Source organism: Canis lupus, chromosome 1 (genome assembly GCF_011100685.1).
Source record: "Canis lupus familiaris isolate Mischka breed German Shepherd chromosome 1, alternate assembly UU_Cfam_GSD_1.0, whole genome shotgun sequence".
NCBI lineage: Eukaryota > Metazoa > Chordata > Mammalia > Carnivora > Canidae > Canis > Canis lupus.
The window spans coordinates 74,493,430-74,516,038 of record NC_049222.1 but is presented as its reverse complement, the minus strand read 5'-3'; the positions used below and the strand labels follow the sequence as shown (position 1 = coordinate 74,516,038).

The 22,609-nt window shown below is 33.0% G+C and overlaps 1 protein-coding gene across 5 annotated transcripts in view; it reads right to left on the bottom strand.

Annotated features, from left to right (window-relative positions):
* AGTPBP1 (ATP/GTP binding protein 1) overlaps positions 1–22,609 on the bottom strand; it is a 180,053-nt gene that overhangs the window by 103,384 nt on the left and 54,060 nt on the right. For 3 of the 5 annotated variants that reach the window (XM_038526945.1, XM_038526944.1, XM_038526943.1), the window contains exons 4-10: positions 19,745–19,812; positions 16,563–16,626; positions 15,992–16,138; positions 13,356–13,487; positions 10,412–10,505; positions 4,323–4,360; positions 552–760 (exon numbers count right to left, since the gene is read on the bottom strand). In XM_038526945.1, coding sequence (XP_038382873.1) covers positions 552–760; positions 4,323–4,360; positions 10,412–10,505; positions 13,356–13,487; positions 15,992–16,138; positions 16,563–16,626; positions 19,745–19,812 — 752 coding nt within the window. Of the gene's footprint in view, positions 1–551; positions 761–4,322; positions 4,361–8,859; positions 8,937–10,411; positions 10,506–13,355; positions 13,488–15,991; positions 16,139–16,562; positions 16,627–19,744; positions 19,813–22,609 lie in introns of those variants that run through there. The other 2 variants (XM_038526946.1, XM_038526947.1) reach the window with 2 other exon arrangements.

Here is a 22,609-nt window from a genome sequence, read left to right as displayed (position 1 = left end):
TGCATTGTAACATCCCCATTGCCCAGAGCTGAGAGTCTTCTTGCTAAAGATAGTGTCAAGAAGGTTTATGGTTAAGATGGCAGCAGAACTAGGATTCTTAACCCCAGGTTTCACTTCTTTACATTCTCTATGTAAAAGGAAGGTCTATCCAGAAGGAAGTCACTGACAACATTCACAGACAACAGAACTGCCTTACCAGCTATAAAGGATCCATAATATCTTATGAGGGGAACAGGCAAAACTGAGTATAAGCAACTGCACATTTTAGAAAACACGGTTATAAGGATTCCCTTCCTGCCTGGTGGATGGATTTATCTATCTTCCTTTTACCTAAAATCTCATATTGCAGAGATATGCATAGAGTACCTTCTCTAACTCAGTCCGAGGAGGTCACGTGAGAAATGATTATGCCTTTTGGTTTCCAGATTTTTTTTTCTTAAACATACTTATCATACTTCTTTTAGTATTTATACAAATATTAAGTTATCTTAAGAATCAAATACTACCATTAACACATAATCACAGTAATTGAGAGAAAATAAAAAACTTACTTGTGAAGTATTATACAGAATTTTCATTCCATTGGCATCTATAAATGCTTTTCTTCCCAACTTGATGTTTGTAACACTTTTTAAACTCTGTAAAATTCCTTTTCGAATGAGCATGTTTCTGTGTCGGTTATCATGGCGGTGCCAATCTACATAAATTGTTAAAAGGACTTGGACATATCCTCTGTCTACAGCTCTTCTGGCATTTGTTTCTTTAACAAAAGAAAATTGAGAAAGAACATTTTTTAAATGGTAAGAGAAAATGGTAGAATAAACTAAATTAAAAATATCACAATATTGTAATGAGTTCTTAAAATTTCTGTTCAAAAAAAAATATATATATATACCAGCCACATATTTGAATATTTTTTTCTCTAACAAATGAAAAGTCTCAAATGGCAAGATACAGTATTTTCCAGGAATCTGCCCATATACTGTTTTGTGGTTAAAAGATATCAAAATATCTTTAATACAATGAGGGCTATATCTTTTTAAATGTTAGTACTAAAGTTTCATGTAGTTTAAAACTTGCACATATACTGACTTTAATATACCAAATAGAATATATGTCTTTACCTTACTAGCTGTGAATATGATTTTGTTAAAAGACACTGTCATTATGGTAACTTCTCTTATAAATCTTGATCCCATGAAATGAACTCCACTGGATTGTAGCTTCTATTACAAACTATGTTTCCACTGAAAGCAACTGTTTTAATTACCCCCACAAGTACATAAATATCCATGCCATAACAAGACTAAATTAAAACTACTTATACAACTTTTAGTAAATGAAACGTAAGGAGCACTCTACTGCTTTCTGGTCATTAATTATCTACTGTAATGAAAACTACATTAAAGAAGTTTTTTTGTAAATGGTTTATTTTACTGGGGTAGAATTAACAGAAATCCACAAATTTGGTCTACTTTATTATTTTTAAAGTGTTAATATTTTAGATTATTAGCCAAAAGGGTACATTTCACTAAAATGGCAGTAGGGGAACCCTATCATTAGCAACATCCTGCGCCACCCAGCACCACATAGGTGATCCATGATGAAGAGCACAAATTAATGTGGAATACCAATTTATCTGAGCTTGTTTAGTTGCAAAGAAATTCCAATCTCTCCCTCACCCAAGTTTACCCTGCCTCATGGCATAGGCACTAAGATAATGTAACAGTAAGGTAAGGCTCTGCTGCTTTTAGTTACCTGAAAAAATTACTACAGTATCCAAATTCCTAGTACATACCTAGAACACAAAGATACTGAGATCAACAAACTACTAAGGCTCTCTCTGAAACCCTGTTCTGACTTTGGAGAGCTAGAAGAAATTCATGTGGCAGGAATAGCGGCTTTCTTATGTAAAAACTTTAAAACCTCTTCTGTGTCTTCAAGAGCTAGTTGGCCAAGGCTGTGGCTATTTACACAATCAGGTCAATAGTATTTTATTGGAATTTTATTATTTATTATTTTATTTTAAAGGAATATACACTTTGTTTACACCACCTGGAGTATATAAACCTTTGGTTCACTAGCTGCGTATATGATTTTCTTAAAAGACATCCAAAAAAAAAAAAAAAAAAAAGATATCAGGAGCCTAAATGGTATTTATGTGAAATATTTAAATTCTTATTAAGATCAAATAAGAGACTTGCCCATAACTCCAACACAGGCGCTGAATGAAGAGAAGGGAACAAAGCTGTCTGTAATCTTAACCGAGTACAACTAAAAAGTTTAGTAAAGGGGCTTTTGTCAATGTGTTCAGGACACCTAACGCATAATCAGTCTAGGTCTCTTCTTCCTTCTCTTGTTAAAAGACAACTCAGATTCCCCTTTAGACTGCAGTATCTCATCTATACACTAGCGAAGGTACCTAGGCTACCTGTCCTTCTGCACTGTGTGTGTACGTGTTCTTTGCTTTACATTTGCTCAGGTTATCACAGTAGTCTCTTTTACCTTAAGTAAATAACTGCCCCCTCCCAAAAAACAGTTAAAAAAAAAAAAAGAAAAAAAACAAGGAATGTAAATGTTCCAAAATGCCACAGTGCATTTAAAAATATGCAGTGTGCTACTAAACATTATCTTGCATTAAATTTTTATCCTAGTGTCGTGTGCCCTATGAAAACATACCAGATATAAAAGTAGACTCATCTTGCTGGTCAGTTACCTTTTTTTTTTTTTACCTGATGGAGTAAAACAGGTATGCTTGCCCACCATCCTCCTTTGAAGGAGGAGGCAGTAAAAGAAAGATTACTATTTAAAACAGAAGATACTAGATTTGTCATCTTAGATTCATCAATTTCAATAAATAGCTGAAACTTATGAGGGTTTTAGTTTTTAATGACTTATTTATCAGTGATTTTGTCATCAGTGATTCTGAAAATTAATAAGCTTCAGTTTCAATAGCTATTTCAATCTTCTCTAAATCAAAAATATATGCTCACCTATATTAATTTAAATATTAATCTTTAAATAACAATTTGAACCACAAAGTCAGGGCACAACAAAGCCAAGCTACAAATATCTTTTAAAATTAACCCAAGTATTCTGATTTTGGTCTAAGGTTTATCACACCAGATATGAAAATAAGACTACACGGCTCATCTAATTGAGTACCACACATTTCATTTCAAAGATAAAACTGTTAACTGAATTTTATATGCTCTGGTATATAATACTGATACCTAAAGTGATTTTTTAAATTTAATAAATAATTACCTTACCAAATGCCAGATTTTCAATCAATTAATTATTTTCTACTGTTCAAATGAACAATTCTGGTCATTCAAATTTAAGAGCAAGTTGGTCTTACAGTTTTGGGGAAAAATAACATAGAAAGCCATCATAAATCAAACTTCAATAAAAAAAATATATATATATATAAAGCCATCATATCCTTATGATTAAGTGTTATTATGCTTAAGATGTTAATTTAATCAACCAACAAGAATGGAAGTGCTAACAAAAGTTAATATTTAAAACACAGATACAAAAAAATAAAATAAAATAAAAACAAAACACAGATACTGAGTACCTTAGAGAGAAAAAACATAATGTAGGTAAGTCACTCTCCAAAGGAATCATATCATAAAACACAGTTACTCCAATTCTTCAATTTTGAAAATAAAACAGTTGCTTTAGTTTATAAATGAACTTAATATTAATAAACTGTAAATTTACAATAGTCATTTTTTAATGTTACTTGAACTTGATAGAAATAAAATTTCTAATAAGAGGTTTCTAAACTAAAATCATGTACGTGATTTTAATATATTTAATATAATATAATATAATATAATATTTAATATATTTAATATATTTAATATATTTAGAGGATATATTAAATATCCTCAATATCATGTAAATATTACATTGAGGATAGTAAATATCCTCAATATCATGTTATCACTTCACTTTTGAAAAGATGATACTTATATTTACATATTACCTGCCTCTATTAACAGGACTTTATATAATGAACTTATAAAAAAGGAAGTCAATGTACTTGAATAAATTACATAAAGGTACTATATTGTAGCTCAATAAACAGAAATGACATTACGTAAGACGTATATCGATCAACCATATGGAAAAAACAGAATCAACTTTGACATTAAATTTAACTAAAAAAAATAATAATAATAAATAAATAAATAAATTTAACAAACTAGCTTTACAACTACAGACTAAATCTACATTTCCAGTTTCTTTAACACAGTTGATAGAATACTTGGAAAAATAGTATCTAGTATTTCTAGTATTTAAAAACTTACTTGATTTTAGCAATGCAGCAAGAGTGTCTAAAGCAACCCTGTCAACATGAGAAAACACAAACAACAACAAAACTAGTAAAATTAATCTACAATAGTAAATTCATACAATCTTTTCAGATAAGTTATTATTATCTATTCCAAAAGTCATTCCTGTTATAGTCAATTACATATGGTGTTTCTCTGAATGCACCTCTCCCTTCAGGTTAAAATTGGATATGAGAAAGATAGAAATATTAACAGGCAATCATAAAAAAAAATTTTAAGGAAGAAAAAAAAGACAATATTTAAGTCTATATAACGGAGATTAGATAAATAGAGTCAATTATTATACTTGTATCTGACCCGGACAGAGTTCACAAAATAACAGTATAAAGAATCAAAGGCCCTGATTCACAAAAAATTAAAAACAAGTTTTAAGACAAAATTCTTAACTACAAAATTCTATAGGTATTCATAGCTATCTGACTTTCAAGTGTTTTAGCTCTATCAAACAATAATCCTAATATTTAAGGTGATAACAAATGTAAAATATTTTGGAACTAGGAAGTTTGGGGAGAAGTATGAGCTCTTAACATTTTTTAGCTATAAGGCACCGAAGAGAATAATGAACCTAATATCTCAAAAACCCTTATTGTCCATTAAAGGACAAAGGATTTGCCCAAAAACTTATATTTTCTTATAAAATGCACTTATATTTTCTTTGAACATAAATATTCAAATATGTACAGTGAAATCAACTGCCATTAATTAGTCTGAAAAAAGCACAGAACATCACTGTGGAAAACGTGTAATTCAAATATTTTTTAAAAAATAAGTTACTGAAGAAATGGGACTTAATTTCAGTAACTTTAAAAATATAAGGCTACATACTACAGTACTTCTTAGCAAGATTTCAACAACTATAATTAATTTGCATAAAAATATGCACTTTGTGAAACTTAAGCATGTCACTCATCATTAAGCATTTGTTGAATGCCTACTAGACACCCACAGTAGCAGGTTCTTCGTTAGTATAAAATTAGCAAACTTATCTCTTCCACAATTTTACAATCTAGATAATGGGATAAAATGTACACAACAATGAAAAAATTACTCAAGAAATTAAAACCAAAAACAAAGCAATAAAATAAAAGCTGCATACAATAGTGTAAAGGAGACCCAGCATGACCGAGTATGTAAAGGCAAAGAGCACAATCAACTAAAAGACTGAAGATGGGTACTGGTTCAGAGTAAAACCTGCAACAGTTATCTAGGACTAGGCACAGAGTAAGTGCTCATTTATAATAAATGCTCATTAATGCTACCCACCAAACCAAGTCATTAACAGCTACACTTTGGTCTACTGACCAAATAAAGCAACCATATAACCTTTATTTAAGATAACATTCACAAAAAGAAAAACAAAAATATATCCTTTAAAAAATATTACAAATTCAGACCTGGAACTTTCTCAAAACAATGTGAAGTTTTGACAATGGTCACTTAAAAGTAAATGAAAACTATGAAATTAATACTGACTTTTCATAGCACTAAATCATTAGTAAGAAACTTTCTATAACCTTACAATTATGCAATAAAATGTACTTAAATTGTATACAGCTACCAGCATGAGGATGGCTTTGAAATTGGTCAAAAGTAAACACAGAACTCAAGGGAACTCCCAAGTGAAACAGCAATATAAAATATGAACTAGAAAAGAAGCAAGATCTGATAAATGTCAGAAATTGTTGTAGGTACCTTAGATATGTTTTCTAGTTTAATTCTTAAAATAATCCTGATCCATCAAACTGGCACATTTTATGGATAAAGAAATGAAAGATTTCAGAATATAACGTGCCTAGGGTTCCATAAAAAACAAGGTGCTATGGAAAGTGAATAATATAAGCCCCCTGTTGAGAAAGAAATCAGAAATGTCAGTCTCCTCCAAAATAGATGTTTAAGTCCTAACCTTCAGTATCTCAGAATGTGGCCTTATTTGGAAATAGGGTCACTGCAGATGTAATTAATTAAAATGAGGTCATACTGGAGTAGATGGCCCTTAATCCGTCATGATTGGTGCCCTTATAAGAAAACAGGAGATTATGTGAAGACAGACCCACAAGGAGAGAACACCATGTAAGGAGAGGCAGAGATGGAAATGCTGCAGCTATAAGCCAAGAAAACACCAAAGATTGCCAGCAAACCACCAGCTAGAAAAGAAGCGAGGAAGGAATCTCCATAAAGGTTTCAGAAGGAGCACTGGCCTTGGTGATGGGTTGATTTTGGACCTCTAGCCTCCAGAACTGTGAGATGATAAATATCTGTAATTTCAAGGCACTGAATTTGTACTAGGTACTTTGTTACGAAAGCCCTAGGGAACAAATATAATCACTTGGATGCAATCATTTGCAATGATCTTACAGGATTTTCTCATCTAAGCTTTTATTCAAAATTATAATAATCTTAGAATACTTTTAGAAAGTCTTTCTCCCTTGTTTGCTGTACTTTATAATACATTTGAACCACATAAAAGGGCTTCTGACAGTTTCTAATCCTTAAACTACATGTTTCTGGGTTGATAATTCATTCAACACTGGCAAATCTGGGATATGAAATGAAACCAGTTCTTTCTGACTCCAAAGCCCATCATGCTTGTTTCACAGCTGCACTAGACTAAAATAAATTATAAAGTTTGGTGCAAAATCACCTTGATATTTTTACCAAAATGTTATTTAAAAGGTATTTTTAAAACTTCAGAACAAAAAAATTTCTGAAATTCTCTGACACTTATAAGCCACTACGAATTTATAAAAGTTACAAAAGAATTTTAGAATAACAAATTTATCAAAATGCAGTTTGTATTATATTAAGTGATTAGAATTTTTCAGTTTGACTATTTTATACTTCCTTATATATTTTTCCAATCTTCCTATGTCCCACACAGAATAATACAACCAACAATGGCTTAAAAAACAGCCTGTGGCTTATTCATTTAGGAGCAATGAAGGAAGAAAAGCTTCAAATCTCTGTACTCATGAATACACAGCTCCTTTAAATTGGGGGGATCAATCCTTATGGGAACATACAAGAAGAACCTGTTACTTCCTGGGCTGCCTCCATCTGAATTTATATTGTTTAAATCCAAAACCTAAAATTGGAAAAGGAAAGGAAATTCTCAAAGGCAGCATCACCCCTCAAATATAAATAATAACCCTAATCTTATTCCACTAAACATAGGGCACTGTTTCAGGGGAGAAGAATGGCAAAACAAATGTTCTAGATATCAAGAATTTTTAATGAGGGGGAAGACCCTAAGATTATTAAAAATGATAAAGAGATCAATATAGAGATATATGGTCAATGAATAGTTTATTCTTTTTAAAGTAAAAATAAAGTAAAAAATTTGTGTTTCTTCTTTAAATATAAACACAGGGAAGAATGAAGAGATAATTTAAATAGCTCTATTCTTTTCTCAGAAGTTTGGACCTACTGATTTCTACATAATTTTGGATATATCTCCCTATTGTATATTATAATGACACTCATGAAATGTTCCATTTCTCCTAGGAATATTTTATGCTAGATTTGGTACCTGGCTAGAATAGACTAACATAGACCTTAAGAATAAGATCATAACCACTAGATAAAAAATAAATTTAAAAGTATTTTATTGGTCAAGAGGAGAAATAGTATTATAAATTTAAAAATAATGAATATACTTTTAGTACTAACTACAGTTAGTTCATATCCACACTACATTACTTACCTAAAGTAATTACATTGCATTCATAGGCACTGTGTTAATTAGAAGAATCATCTCATTAAATCCCCACATCAACCTTCTGACGTAAGAGTTAATATTATCATTTATAGATTTGAAACCACGCATACGTTAGGAAACCTACTACGTATCCTGGAGTCAGTAAATGACAGAGCTAACATACAAATCCAGCTCTCCCTGTCTCCAAAGCCCACTCCAATTCTGTAATTGGTTTTACTTAATTGTGATAAATCATTTTTTGTTTTATTACATTTCATCAGATATTTTAGGTTTGGCTGTGTGTATGATCTTTTTATAAGTAAAAGTTGAGACATCCCACCAAATAATATTTAATGAATAATTGCATGAGCAAGTAAGCTCCCATTTTCAAGGGCACAAGCTAAAATATTTGGCTTTTTATTTTTCACCCTGACCTTTAGTTCAAAAAGAATGAAAAGACTGGAAATGTTCTGAACTTATTTGTAAAATTTAACCAAATAGTTGATGTGGACAAGTTCTTCCTCTCAAAAGAATCACAACTAATAAAAATAGAAAGAATGAGAAAATTAGAAAAGTCACTATTTTGCAACCCCTAAAGAAATAATGGATCTAGACGATGTCATGAAATACTGCTAAATTATTAGGTAAGAAGTAGAGGAATCACTTCAATTCAGTGATCTTAAGTGGTACGAAACTGAATACTAGCACCACATATGAAATATTTTTGACCAGAAAAAAGGAACCCAAATCTAATCAAGCCTCCAGCTCTATCAGCTACAGGAAATTTGAGGGACATACCTACATGTGAAAGGACCCCAGGATACAGTCATCTTAATCCAGAATGTTGGGACAATCTACAAGACATCACCCAGGTCCTTCAACAAATAAATAAAACAGAACCAAAAAACAGAGGAACTGTTACTGATTTTTAAAGATTATAAGACACAGTAATCAAATAAAATGTACAGATCTTATTTGTAATGTGATTGGAACTATAAAAAAGCCAACTATAAAAAAGACATTTCTTAGACAACCAGAAAATATTCCAGAAATAATATTCCAGAAACATTAAAAAAGTTGTGTCTGATATGATCAGACTAAAGAATTCACAGAACAAATGTAATGGCCAATATCTGCTTCAAAATACTCCAGAAAAAAAAAGAAAGGACAGGAAAGGGAAAGCTGAGAGCAAAGTGACACAATGCTGGTTACTACTGAAACTGAGTGGTGGGTATGTCAGGGTTCTATTCTAGTTTTGTGCAGGTCTGTAATTATTCTAGTCTATTTTTGTGTAGGTTTGGAAATTTCCTAAATGTGATGAAGCATAATGTGTGTACCTTGGTTGGATTCTGATTCTGATTCAAATAAGCCCATTATAAAAGAGCACTTTGAGACAACAGGGGAAAATTGAACACAGGCTAGATTTTAGGTTATGGTAAGGAATTAATAATTTGGTTGAGTATGACTTTGGTATTACGGTTATTTTTTAGGTCCCTACTTAGTAGTTTATATACTGAAGTATTCAGGGAAAAAATGATAAAATACCTTGGATTTTTTTTTTTTACAGAAATTCACATACGTATGTATAAATGACATCGGGATTTGCTTAAAACGACCTAAGTAAAAATAATACAGGGGAAATAAATGAAACAAACACAGCAGAATGTTAATAACTATTGAAGCAAATAAGTGATTAATAAACCCAACTCAAAATAATCATCCTAATAATATATAAACTCTAGGTATTGTTGAATAACTCCACAATATTCTTTTAAGAATAACTTTTCATATGGCTTAAGAAAAAAATACTAAATATAACCAAATAACTAAAAACTAGAAACTGCTTTCATCTTCTTAGGCTGAAAGATCTACAAATGAATATATATCTTGTAATATGTATACATAATTTAAATTAAGAAAAAATAAAAAGAATGACATTATTTTCACAAAAAGGAAATGTATATATCTAAAATATATTCAGATAATTGTGTGGCGAATGAAGGATGCAGTCATTAAAAGATTGCAGACCTGGGTAGGGAATACAGTAGGCATTCAATAAATGTTTCTGAATGAATGCTACTCTATCAATACTATTTTTGTCTTATATTATCTAGGAATGTTCAACATTTAAATTTCCATAACATAATAATTCAGTGAATTTAAAGCTAATTTTAATACACCTTTGAAAATTAAACTTTATATTGAAGGAAATCTTCATTGTAATAAAATCACTATTTAAGAACTAAGAAAGGACCCTAGATACAAGTCAACCTCTGGTTGCACAGATAAGATATGAAGCCCATAATAACAAAAAGATACACCTCTATTTATACTCAAAGCATTTACTCACTTCATGAGACCCGAATTCTTCTTACTAAATGGTCCAATGATTTTAAACAGCAGCTCCACAACTCCATTTTTCCCTAAGGATACTGAATTCACAGCTAGGAGGCAGAGGAAAGGATGTGAAATGATTTTAAAACCTCAACAAGTAGCTATGTGTATTCTTGGTGATACAGAGCTAAAGACATTCACAAATTCTTTTAGTAGATCCAAGGCTTTCATGAAGTCCACCTTAGCCAATTACTTGAAGGGAAGATTTTCAGGGAGGGGAGGGGAGGGCTTTATTTACTACCTTGCAGGGAAATTATGAAAGAAGTTAGAAGTTATATAAAAACAACAAAATGTTACTACAAAAAAAAAAAAGTTTTAAGTTGCTCTGTTTGTTTCTTCAATAAACTTAGTGAACTTTTAAATACCAGGGCATGGAGATTCAAAGATAAAAACAAATAGTGTGGGTCCTGAGAGAACACAGTATAGAGAGGAGTGACAAAAACAATAAACAAATAATTACTAAATTACTTTCAAACAGATTAAGAGTTGTAGGCTATGTAGGTTACAGGGGTGAGGAGCCCCAAATCCATAATGAAACTGAAGGTATCTCTGGAGAAATTGATGCCTGAGCTCAGTCTTTACCAATAAAGATGAACTAGCAGGAGTTGCAATAAGGAAATGTCTCTTGAGACAGGGATAACTCAGCAAATAGAACAGAGTCAGTGAGCACCACAGGTATAGAGTTACACAATAAAACATACAGTATCAGGGGCACCTGGGTGGCTCAGTGGTTGAGCATCTGCCTTTGGCTCAGGTCATGAGATCAAGTCCTGCATCAGGCTCCCTGCAGGGAGCCTACTTCTTCCTCTGACTATGTCTCTACCACTCTCTCTGTATCTCTCATGAATAAATAAATTAAAAAAAAAATACAGTATCAGACAAAGCAATCAGACAGTATCAAATGGAAGATGAGATGGGAAAAGAAGGTAAACAAATTATAAAGAGCCCTAGAAGTTGTTCATTCTTTCAACTGCAGGGAATTGCCCAATAGAAACAACCAATCAGACATGCATTTTAATAAAGGTCAGATGTCACACACAGCATTGTGGGGAAGACAGATTTGAGAGACACATTAGCAGGCTGTGGTCCTGGTGAGAGATGATGAGGACTTAGCTAAATCAGCTGTGGTAGGGAAAAGGAAGTAACTACTAGAGAGTTTCACACAAAACATGCAAACAATTACTAACCAGAAAACTATACCTAACATTTTCAACTCTGAACAAATATATTTTAAAAATCATGAACCATAGACTGCCTGGGTGGCTCAGCGGTTTAGCACTGCCTTATGCCCAGGGCCTGATCCTGGAAACCTGGGATCGAGTCCCACGTCAGGCTCCCTGCATGGAGCCTGCTTTTCCCCTCTGCCTGTGTCTCTGCTTCTCTCTCTCTCTGTTCATCATGAATAAATAAATAAAATCTTAAAAAAAATTATGAACCATTTACTAGCCACCTCGTGTTAAATTGAGTAAGATACCTGCAAAAATCTAAGCTAAAGTTTCGTATGATAATTTTAATTTCTTCTATATCTTTTTTCCATTATCCCTTCTAATTATCTCTGTGTGGTCTTCCTTTTTCCTTAGTTGGGGTATTCAATGGTTTATCTGTTTTATTTATTTTTTAATTTTATTTGAGTATAGTTGACACACAATGTTCCAACAGTTTCAGGTGTACAACTTAGTAATTTGGCAAGTTTATTATACAGTATACTATGTTCACCACAAGCATAGCTACTATACATCCTGTTAACATTGCTAGTAGAGCATTATTTTTTTAAGATTTTATTTATTTATTCATGAGAAAAACAGAGAGAGAGGCAGAGAACACAGGCAGAGGGAGAAGCAACCCCACCCCCACCCCTGGCAGCCCAATGTGGGACTCAATCCCAGGACTCCAAAATTATGCCCTGAGAAGAAGGCAGACCCTCAACCACTGTGCCACCCAGACGTCCCAACATTATTTTATTTTTAATACAATCATTTTATTTCTTAAATCAACTAGGGTTTTTTTTCTAATGCATTCTTTTTTCCTGTATATTCCTCTGCTTTGCTTGTGTTTATTACTCCCTTCCTAACTTCTTTGGTTAGATAACTAATACACTCATTTCCTCTATTCTTTTTAATTACATAAGTGTTAATTATTTAAGTGGTCAAAGCTATTTTCCTATAAGCTCACTTTTAGCCATACGGTCAAAGTATAAATATAGATAAATAAATAATCATACACATACACACATGTGTGTATATATATATTTATACCCACATCTCCACCACTTTGTATACCATTATTCTATAATATCATGTACTCCCCACAATTTCAATTTCAGGTGTCCTGCTAACCACTCCAATCCCATAATCAGGGAATAGAAAAAAAAAATCCATACCTCCTAGGTTTGGGACCTAGTATTAGTGAGAGTATGTGTGGGTGCTGGAAAAGCTATCTCTGTGATCTCTCTTCCCTCCGCCTTCCTCAGAGGCTGCTGTACTACTTTCTTCTGTTCCACTACTTTCCTACTGATCGTGGAAGGTAATCAGCTCAGGTGACTATGCTTCCACACCCCTTCCTTCTCAGCTTGCTTCTCATCTGTGAAAATCCAAATAGGCTCCTAGGTTTCCCACCTGCCAATACCCTCCTATTCTTGCACATCTTTCCACAGGCGGTCTACTCATCCTCTTCACTATAAGCTTTTACAAACTGCAGCAAACGAGAATTCTCAAGATTCGTCCAATCACCTTCCTACTCCACATCACTTTTGTGGTGACGGATTAGGCATTACAAAGAGTCATATTATATATTGTCTTCTCTTGTCTACAATTTTTAGAGGTTTATGGAGTTCAGGTGCTTTTACATTTTGTGTAACTCGACAACAGTGAGTTAACTAAATGGTGCTCTAAAATACTTACAGTTGGCAGAATATACTCGTAAAAGCTGAAGACAAGGTAAAACCAAGCGAGGATTCTGCAAATTCTGTTTGACCAAATTCAGGGTTATATTCAGAGCTCCATTAATTCTAGCTTTCACTCCAAATTTTTTGTCTGTTTAAAAAAAATGAACAAACACAATTTATTCATGTATAACTTTTCAAAGAAATGAAAATGTCATAAGCAATGGAATTTAAAAACTTTTATTATGAATTTATATTACCACATGTATAACTGACCCAAGATAACTAAAATTGTAATTATTTTCTGGTATTATTTTTAAAATAACGTTTATACTTTTAAAATATGTCTTAAAAGAAAGTACCAAGGAGCATGTGGGGAGGACAGGGTAAGGGAACAGAAGCTGAAGTCACCTGACTATCATGAAAGGAATAATTTAACTGACCCACTACACATATTATTCAAAGGAACACCATCACAGAGTTAAGAAGAACTATAAAGAATCTAAATGTCCATTACCAATTTTATTTACTTAGTATTAGCCATATTCGTTTTCAGATTTACACAAGAATACAAATTAATGAAAATATAAATAGCGTAAATAGAAAATAATCTAGCAAATATTATCAAATAAATTTCTAAAGGATGTAATTCAACATAGAAAAGGAAAAGAAGTTCTTGACTTTTATTCTTTTGAGGAGATTAAAGCAGTCTAAGAAACAATCTGGATAACAAGAACAATGTTAAAATTTAAACAAAGAAAATAAGCAGGACCTGCAAGCAGAGTTAGTTCATTAAGAACAAGAATTTTAAATAAAAAAGAACTGAGTATTTCTGAAGAAAAATTATTCCCATCTCACAAGAGAAAAGGGACAGAAAATCACGAAGGAATTACTGCATAATGTCTTTGAATAATGAAAATGGAAAACTAGGACAAATAATAAAGGAGATAGCTCAAATTTAAAAGTCTAGAAGAAATGTGCTACAACTTAGAAGAGACCTTAAAGAAACACAAATATAAACTGGAGGATATTATGCTGAGTGAAATCAGTCAATCGGAGAAGGACAATCATATGGTTTCACTCATATGTGGAATATAAGAAATAGTGAAAGGGCTCTAAGGGAAAGGAGGGGAACTGAGTGGGAAAAATTAGAGAGGGAGATAAACCATGAGAGACTCCTAACTCTGGGAAACAAAGGGTTGCTGGAGGGGAGGAGGGAAGAGGTACCTGGGTGACAGGCACTGAGGAGGGCACTTGATGAGTTCTGGGTGTTATACTACATGTTGGCAAAATGAATTTAAATTTTTAAAATGTAAAAAATTAAAAATAAAAAAAGAAATACAATTTCATGAATGTCTTAACTTCATGAAAAGCAAAGATAATCTGGTCCTAAATAAAGAAGAAAGCATGAGATAACAATATTCATTATTAAATAAGGTTTACTCATTTTATTTTTCATTTTCAGAAGGGAGCCACTGAATCTCAGAAGGGAGCCACTAAATCTCAAAAATAAGATTTAAAGAAAACTAAAAGACAACTTACATATTTTCTTACATCAGCTGAGTATGTGTTTAAGTGTTAAGGCCCCTAAGGCAACTGGAAAATTAAAGTCATCTCAGGGATGCTTTCTTTAAGACAACAACTGTTAATACTTTTAACATTTTTTAATGTTAAATATGTTTTTAGCATATTTATACAATAAAGATATGTATGAAATCAAACACATAAACTGTATACACATGTACACACTTTTAGAATAAGCAATTTAATCAAATACTTCAAAGTTTAAAACTCATTATATGCCATCAAGCAACAGCAGAACTCTTAATCACTATTCTAAGAGTTCAGAGAATCTTTTTTTTTTTTTTAAGATTTTATTTATTCACGAGAGATACACAGAGAGAGAGAGGCAGAGACACAGGCAGAGGGAGAACCAGGCTTCATGCAGGGAGCCCGACGTGGGACTAGATCCCGGGTCTCCAGGGTGACACCTGGGCTGCAGGTGGCGCTAAACTGCTGCGCCACCGGGGTTGCCCTCAGAGAATCATTTTAAACTGTGTACTAGACAACTATAAACTGAACTTAGGTTTTATTCCAAGGATACCTTTCTCTGTTAACCTAAATCAGCTTTCTCCTTGTTTCAAATCCCATGTTTTCTCAATCTGTATTTTTAAATATTTTACATGTTTTACTATTGTAATAATTTGTCTCACAGTCTTTTATATCTTTTACTTTTGACTAGATCTAAGCTTTTTAAGCATTGAGACTGTGCAGTGCAAATATAACTATTAATGAAAAGCAAACACATTTTATCTCCATGTTCCTCAAAGCATTCCCAGCCAAACTCCGTCCTTCCAGCTTCAACAGCATCTGTGTTATATCCCTTACACACATACACATACAAGCACACACGCACTGAGACGAGCTTATGAATCTGATATTTTTCTTCCTTTTTCCAATCTATGCAATAGAATTCCTCATGAATTTTAAATCTTCAATTTTTTGCAGGTCACTAGTTGATTATAAAAAGTAGTCCATGACTAACACCAAAAAAAAGTAGTACCATTTTAGATTTTCAAAAGTTACCAAGTTTCAAAGCATACAGAATCAATGTCACAAACAGTTCTATGATGAACACAGAAATGGAACCCTTACCTTTAGGTCCAATCTTTGCAAGAATAGAATGAATTTGCACCATCAACTCCTCATTCAGGGGAGATTCTTTACTGGCATTCATAAGTAACTGCAACAATATTTGTGAACCACCTTTAGCAACCAAGAAACTCGCTCTTCGACCTCCACCTAAAAAAAAAAAATTAGAATTGTGTAAACAGCAAATCCTCTCATAACATATCAGACAGCACAACTTGTTAGCATTCAAGAAATATTTCAAGTGATGACTTCTGAAATCAAACACCTCAAAATTAAATTTTATTTCATTTAGTGTTTTAGTTAGAAAATAGCAAAGTGGATAAATACAAGTGATGCCAAAATTCTACATTCAAGGCTCTGAAAATGGTTTCTGGAGTGGTTTGAGGGATACTGGAAGATCCCTCAAATCAAAAACAAAGAAAGCAACAAAAAGAGTATGACATTTCCGATTCCAAATTCTGATACTCAGAACAGCTTCTATTGGAGTATCAGAAAATTCCAAATAAAGTACACATGATACATTGCTGATGACTGTATACAAACAGAAATTAGACCAAAGGAAACAAAAACTTACCAGCTGACACCAGCTCAACAAGAATGCTTAAGATATTAAGTGTAGTTTGAAGATCTTTCGTGTTCTGAAATAAATAGTTTATTTGCTGTATTAAACCATTGTAAATCTGTGATTCCCAAACCTTTTCTGTTCCTGTTGTGAACTACCTATATTTTTTTAAATGACCCTTCAAATTTCCCTAAGAACAAACGTATTTGGGCTTCCACTATTCTTACTTATCATTTCAGTAGTTTCTTCTTGCCCTTGACAATATTTGCAAGTCCTCTGAGCTACTGTTTTCTTAGCAACATTATTACAAGAGGAATTGTCATTTGAATTCATCATCTTCTACCAAACAGATAACCCAAATAAATGAATCAAAATGTAAAAGCCACTACAATGTATATATGGTCACTATCCAGTTACCTAGCTCCCCTCTCAGAAAGCAACTGCATTATCAGTTGCTTGTGTATTCAGCCAAAGATAATGTGCACAGATGAAAGAAATCCGTGTAAATATGTGTGTATATACAGATTTATTTCTCCAAATGATATTGCCCTATGGATACTATTTTATATATTGATATCTTTATGTATCAATACATCATTTCTTCATTCTTTTTTAAGGGTTACAGGATATATCCATCATATGGCTATACCATTATTTATGAAACCAGTCACCTACTAGTGAAGTATTTATTTTTTTAATCTTTTGCTACTAAAAACTGCCAACAAAAAATTAACATGCTTATACAGAATCTAGTACATCTCCATATGGGATAAATTCCTAGAATTTCTGGGTCAAAGATTATGGTCATTTACTTTGATGAACATTTACTAAATTGCTCTTCATGGTATAATTTACACTCCTACCAACAATGTAGAAGAGTAACTATTTCCCAAAGTCTCATTAAATAGCAATCTAATGAGAAAAAAATGTTAAAACACTACATTGGTTACATTTCTCTTATTAAAAGAGATGCTTGGATAAAGAGGTATTATGGCCTATTTAAGGAGAAAAGGAGAAAGGAAAATTATGGCCTATTTAAGGAACTGACTCATCCTCAAAATAGAGGAATTTTAAATGTTTATACAGAAGAATTTGAAAATTGTTGTGTATCGGTAAGTGGCACAAAACTCTTATTCTTCTCCCTTCCAAAAGGTGTTGTTGTCTCTGCTTCACCATTTTAGCTCAGAGACTAATGAAACCAAAAAGCCACATCCAGACCAGTTAGAGGATTATGCATTAAACCAGAAACGCTTGTCTCAGCATTATATTAAATGGACCACCAACTCATTAGTGAGGACTTTGGAAGAATGAGAGGGACAGACATTTGCTAAAGAGAAGAATGGACTGTGGCAGAATATTGCTTGTGTTTGGCAAACACATCTCATCTTCTTCCTGGATACACAGCCAAACCACATTTTCCAGCCCTTTTGTAATTACGTTTGGCCCTGTGACTGAGCTCAGGCCATTGGAACCTGAATGGAAGTTGCACTGTTATCACTAAGTCTTACCCAGACACGTCTTCCATATATAATTCACTGCCTCCCACCCCTGCTGACCTCAACAAATTATGATAAAGCAAACAAACAAACAAATGGTGTTCAATCTCAAGTGCCATTTGCATTTCTTTTCCTGGGATCTGTCCATAATGTCTACACATTTAAATCAATGTCTACTGATTTAATTTTTCCTTACTCATTTGTAAAAGTTCTTTATATGTTAAAGACATTATTTAAGTTGAAACATTTTTTTTTCATTTTGCCAAGTGTCTACAGTGTTTTTTTTTTTTCCCATGTATTTTTGTTACTACAGTTGAATTTATCAATCCTTTATAGCTACTGGGTCTTTGCTTATACTAGAAAAGCCTTCCCTGTTTTAAGATTATTTTAAAAATTCTCCCATTACTTCCTCTATATTTTGATTTTATTTTCCATGCTTAAATCTTTGCTACTGATAGAGAATTTCTTTGGTATAGGAAGTAAGGATCCACCATTCTTTTTTAAGTGGATACCAATCTATCCCAGCTCCATTTAGTAAACAATCCACTTTTCACTGATCTGAAATGCTACCATTCTAAAGTGGTTTTAAATTCCCAGATGATCTTAATTTACTTTTGGACTTTCCATTCTGTTAACACTGATCACATACAATTTCTAAACTATTTGAATTACTAAAATTTTATAATGTTCTCTGATATCTGGGGCAGCTAGTCCTTTCTCTTTTCTTTTCAGAAACATCCTTTCTACTCATGCTTATTATTTTCCCATTGAACTTTAGAAACAAAACCACTGGTATTTTTACTGAGATTACATTAAACTGACAGATCAATTTAAGGGGAAATGACATCTTGTATCATTTTTAATAGGAAGTAATTCCTATTTTGATAGCACTTTCTATAAAAAATATATGAATTCAATTCCCTGTTTTTTCCAGTTCTATTGAAATATAATTTTACATACAATACTGTGTAAATTTAATGTATACAACATACTTACTCCCTGTTCTTAACACAGCACTGAATAAAATTTAAAATCCACAGGCAGACTCAGAGGCACAGCGGTTTAATGCCGCCTGCAGCCCAGGGTGTGATCCTGGAGACCTGGGATTGAGTCCCATGTCAGGCTCCCTGCATGGAGCCTGCTTCTCCCTCTGCCTGTGTCTCTGCCTCTCTCTCTCTCTCTCTGTCTCTCATGAATAAATAAAGTCTTTAAAAAAAATTAAAATCCTAATTCTGAATATATTCTGCTGATCCACCCAAAAGTATCACAGTGGGATAGAAATTTAATTGTTACCAACATAATATAGTTATTCAATCAATACATTAGTAAACTAAATCACAAATATGTATCACCTAACACAATGAGAATTTCCAATATCAATCATTTATTTTGGATTAAGGATTTATTTCTAGCTAATGCTTTATTTTTTATTACTAATTGGAATGGTATGTAATATTTAAAATATGGTTATCATAATCATAGGGAAATATACTTAGAGGTTTACCTAACATATATTAGAATGTTTCTGCCACCATTGCAAGTGATAATTTAAAACATAAAACTAACTTCCATTCATTGGCTTTACCTCTAGGATAAAAACTTTATACTTCCTATATACATTGAAGTTATTAAATGGAATTTTTCTTCAGTACTGGTTGGTATTAATGGTTACATAATTAAAGCCTGTCAGTGATTTACCTCTAGAGTTGATAGTAGAACTTCCATTCCTGTAGAACCTTTGGCTGTCATTTCTCTTCTTGTCTTTTCTGAAAGGTATAAAAAAGTTTTCTTCTAAAACATGAAAGAAAATGTAGAACTGACATTACTCCATTGGCCTAGTAAAGCATTCTAAATTTGTTCTTCGATGATCCTCCCTCTGATGTTGCTAATTCTACTGGGTGGGAACTTCCAGATCTCAGTTTATAAGTCCCTCCTTACATTTAATCACATCTCCCATCATTAACAAGATGAATCCCAGTCAATCCATCTATAGTCTTAAAGTCAACAGCAGAGTGTCAGTACCAGAATGAGAGATGAGGTAGGAAGTTGTTTAATGGCAGGCCTCTTTATTATCTTTACTAGAACTAGAAAATATTTAATCAAAATTGGTGAAAACAAAAGCCTAGTACCATTTTCAAGTGTTTTTACTGAATTAATATTATTTTAAAATTCTGATTTACACAAAAATAAACAAAACTAAGGAACAAACAAAACTTGCTTCTGCAAAAATCTGAAGACCAGATCACCCAAAGAATCCCTTTTATCTGAGATGGGAGGGACCCCCAGCACAAATCTTTCTACTATTTAAAAGTTTTTGAGCTTCTCCACAGTTCTTTTCCTTTGATTAACAAGACAAGAAAGGTAGATCGTAGGCCAACACTTAGGTAGATCACATACAAATTATAGGTCCTTGACCTATATTATCTCATTTATGACTCACTTTAATCCTCCAGGAGAAAATTACTCTTTTCATAGACCAGAAATTTGAGTTCAGAGAGGAAAAGAAACCCGCACAAAGGCACTGAGCAGGTAAGTGAAACAGACCAGGTGACCCAAGTGTTTCTGAAACTAAAGCTTACAGTCTTTCACTGATTTAGCGTACTTCTAAAAGAGCCACAGGAATCATTCTTTAGGCAGGACTATTATACAAGAGACTTAATGACCTTCTTCAACTGTTTCACACTTGAATATTAGGGCTAGAAGTTCTTCTAATATAGGATGACAATACCATTCCTTTCACATTTTGAGATTTTAAAAACAATACAAATAATCCATTCTCAATACTGCACATATTACACAATAAAGTTCAAGACACTGGTAGTACCAAATTTGTTCTACACAGTGATAATTAAGCAGTCTAAGAGCAGAATGAGCTCCGAAGCCCTGATAAAGAGACGGAGAAAAAATCAGGCTAGGCCTTTAGAACACCACACTTCTGCCCAGAGAAAATCCTGTTCAATTTCTATTTTAAATGAACAAAAATGCCATTATGTGGTATAGTTTTGACACATACAAATTATATATTTACAACTTCACAAGAACATGAAGTATGTAAGATACAGAATACAAGTTACAAAATCTCAAGAAAAAACTCATTAGTCTGATATCCATCTGAAAATTTGGTTATTCTAAATGAGAAATTATTAAAGAAAGGGACAAATGTGCTACAAAGAAGTTAGAATACAGTACTATTTATGACAACTATCAGTAACTACCCACAAAATAAATATGGAAATTAGAAATCATGTTTTTCTTTAAAACAATAATCTCATGCTATCATGCATCATCCTGGGTCCAGATAATGAACTCTGTAAAACTGACAAAAGCCTTACAATCTTTCTAAATATAAACCTGTATAAGTGAGGGACTCCTGGGTGGCTTAGCAGTTGAGCGTCTGTCTTTGGCTCAGGGCGTGACCCCCCAGGGGTTCTGGGATCAAGTCCCACATTGGGCTCCCTGTGAGCAGCCTGCTTCTCCCTCTGCCTATGTCTCTGCCTCTCTCTGTCTCTCACGAATAAATAAAATCTTTTAAAAATTTTTAAAAATTAACAAAAAACCTGCATAAGTGATATGAAGATCTAAAACACTGTTCGTTTCTATATCCTATTGCCATAATTTCTAACGCTTAAACAAATGACAAATTTATCTATAAAAAACGGAAAAACTCATTAATATTTGTAGAACCCAAATCCTTTTTTACAAGTATGTGATTCCTCTGCTGACCCTTCATCATTTCCCTGGCCCAGCTGCCTCCATCCATAAGTATTAAGTTTTAAATAAATACTGCTTAAACATCCACAATGCACCTCTGACATAACATTTTAAATAAGACAATCAATTTAATGTTAAAGCCAAATTGGGACGCCTGGGTAGCTCAGTGACTGAGCATCTGTCTTTGGCTCAGGGCATGATCCTGGAGTTCTAGGATCAAGTCCCCCATTGGGATCCCTATGAGGAGCCTGCTTCTCTCTCTGCCTACGTCTCTGCCTTTCTCTCTGTTTCTCTCATGAATAAACTTTAAAAATATTTTTAAAAAGAAAAAAAATGTTAAAGCCAAATGATTTTTCAGTATTAATCACATAGAATAGTCAGAAGATTGAGATCTCCTCTACTAACCATTACTTTTTCACCTTCACGGAACAAACCAAAAACTCCCCTTATTGTAATATCCACAATCATGTAGTTTACTACTCACACTAAATGAAAACTAGGTGCTATAGTTTTCTACTCTACTCTAGACTCTTGTTATCATCTAAGGAGACTTCAATGTCAATGTGGATAATTCACTCAAATACCTAGCTGCCTAGCTTCTTGAGCGTGTAACAACAAACCCTTTCTCCTGGGCTCCAATTTATGAACACTTTCAATTCTCAGACCTCAAACTCCCCTACTTCTGAAATCTTAACCTCCAATTTCCCACTTGCAAGACCACAGCCTCCTGATACTACTCATCCTCCTTGCTTTCGAAAAATTAGGGAAGCCTCACTGTCACTTCCACTGAAATTTCTAACTCATCAATGCCAGTGCTCTTTTCCCACAAAATCAATTCTTGACATACCCCAC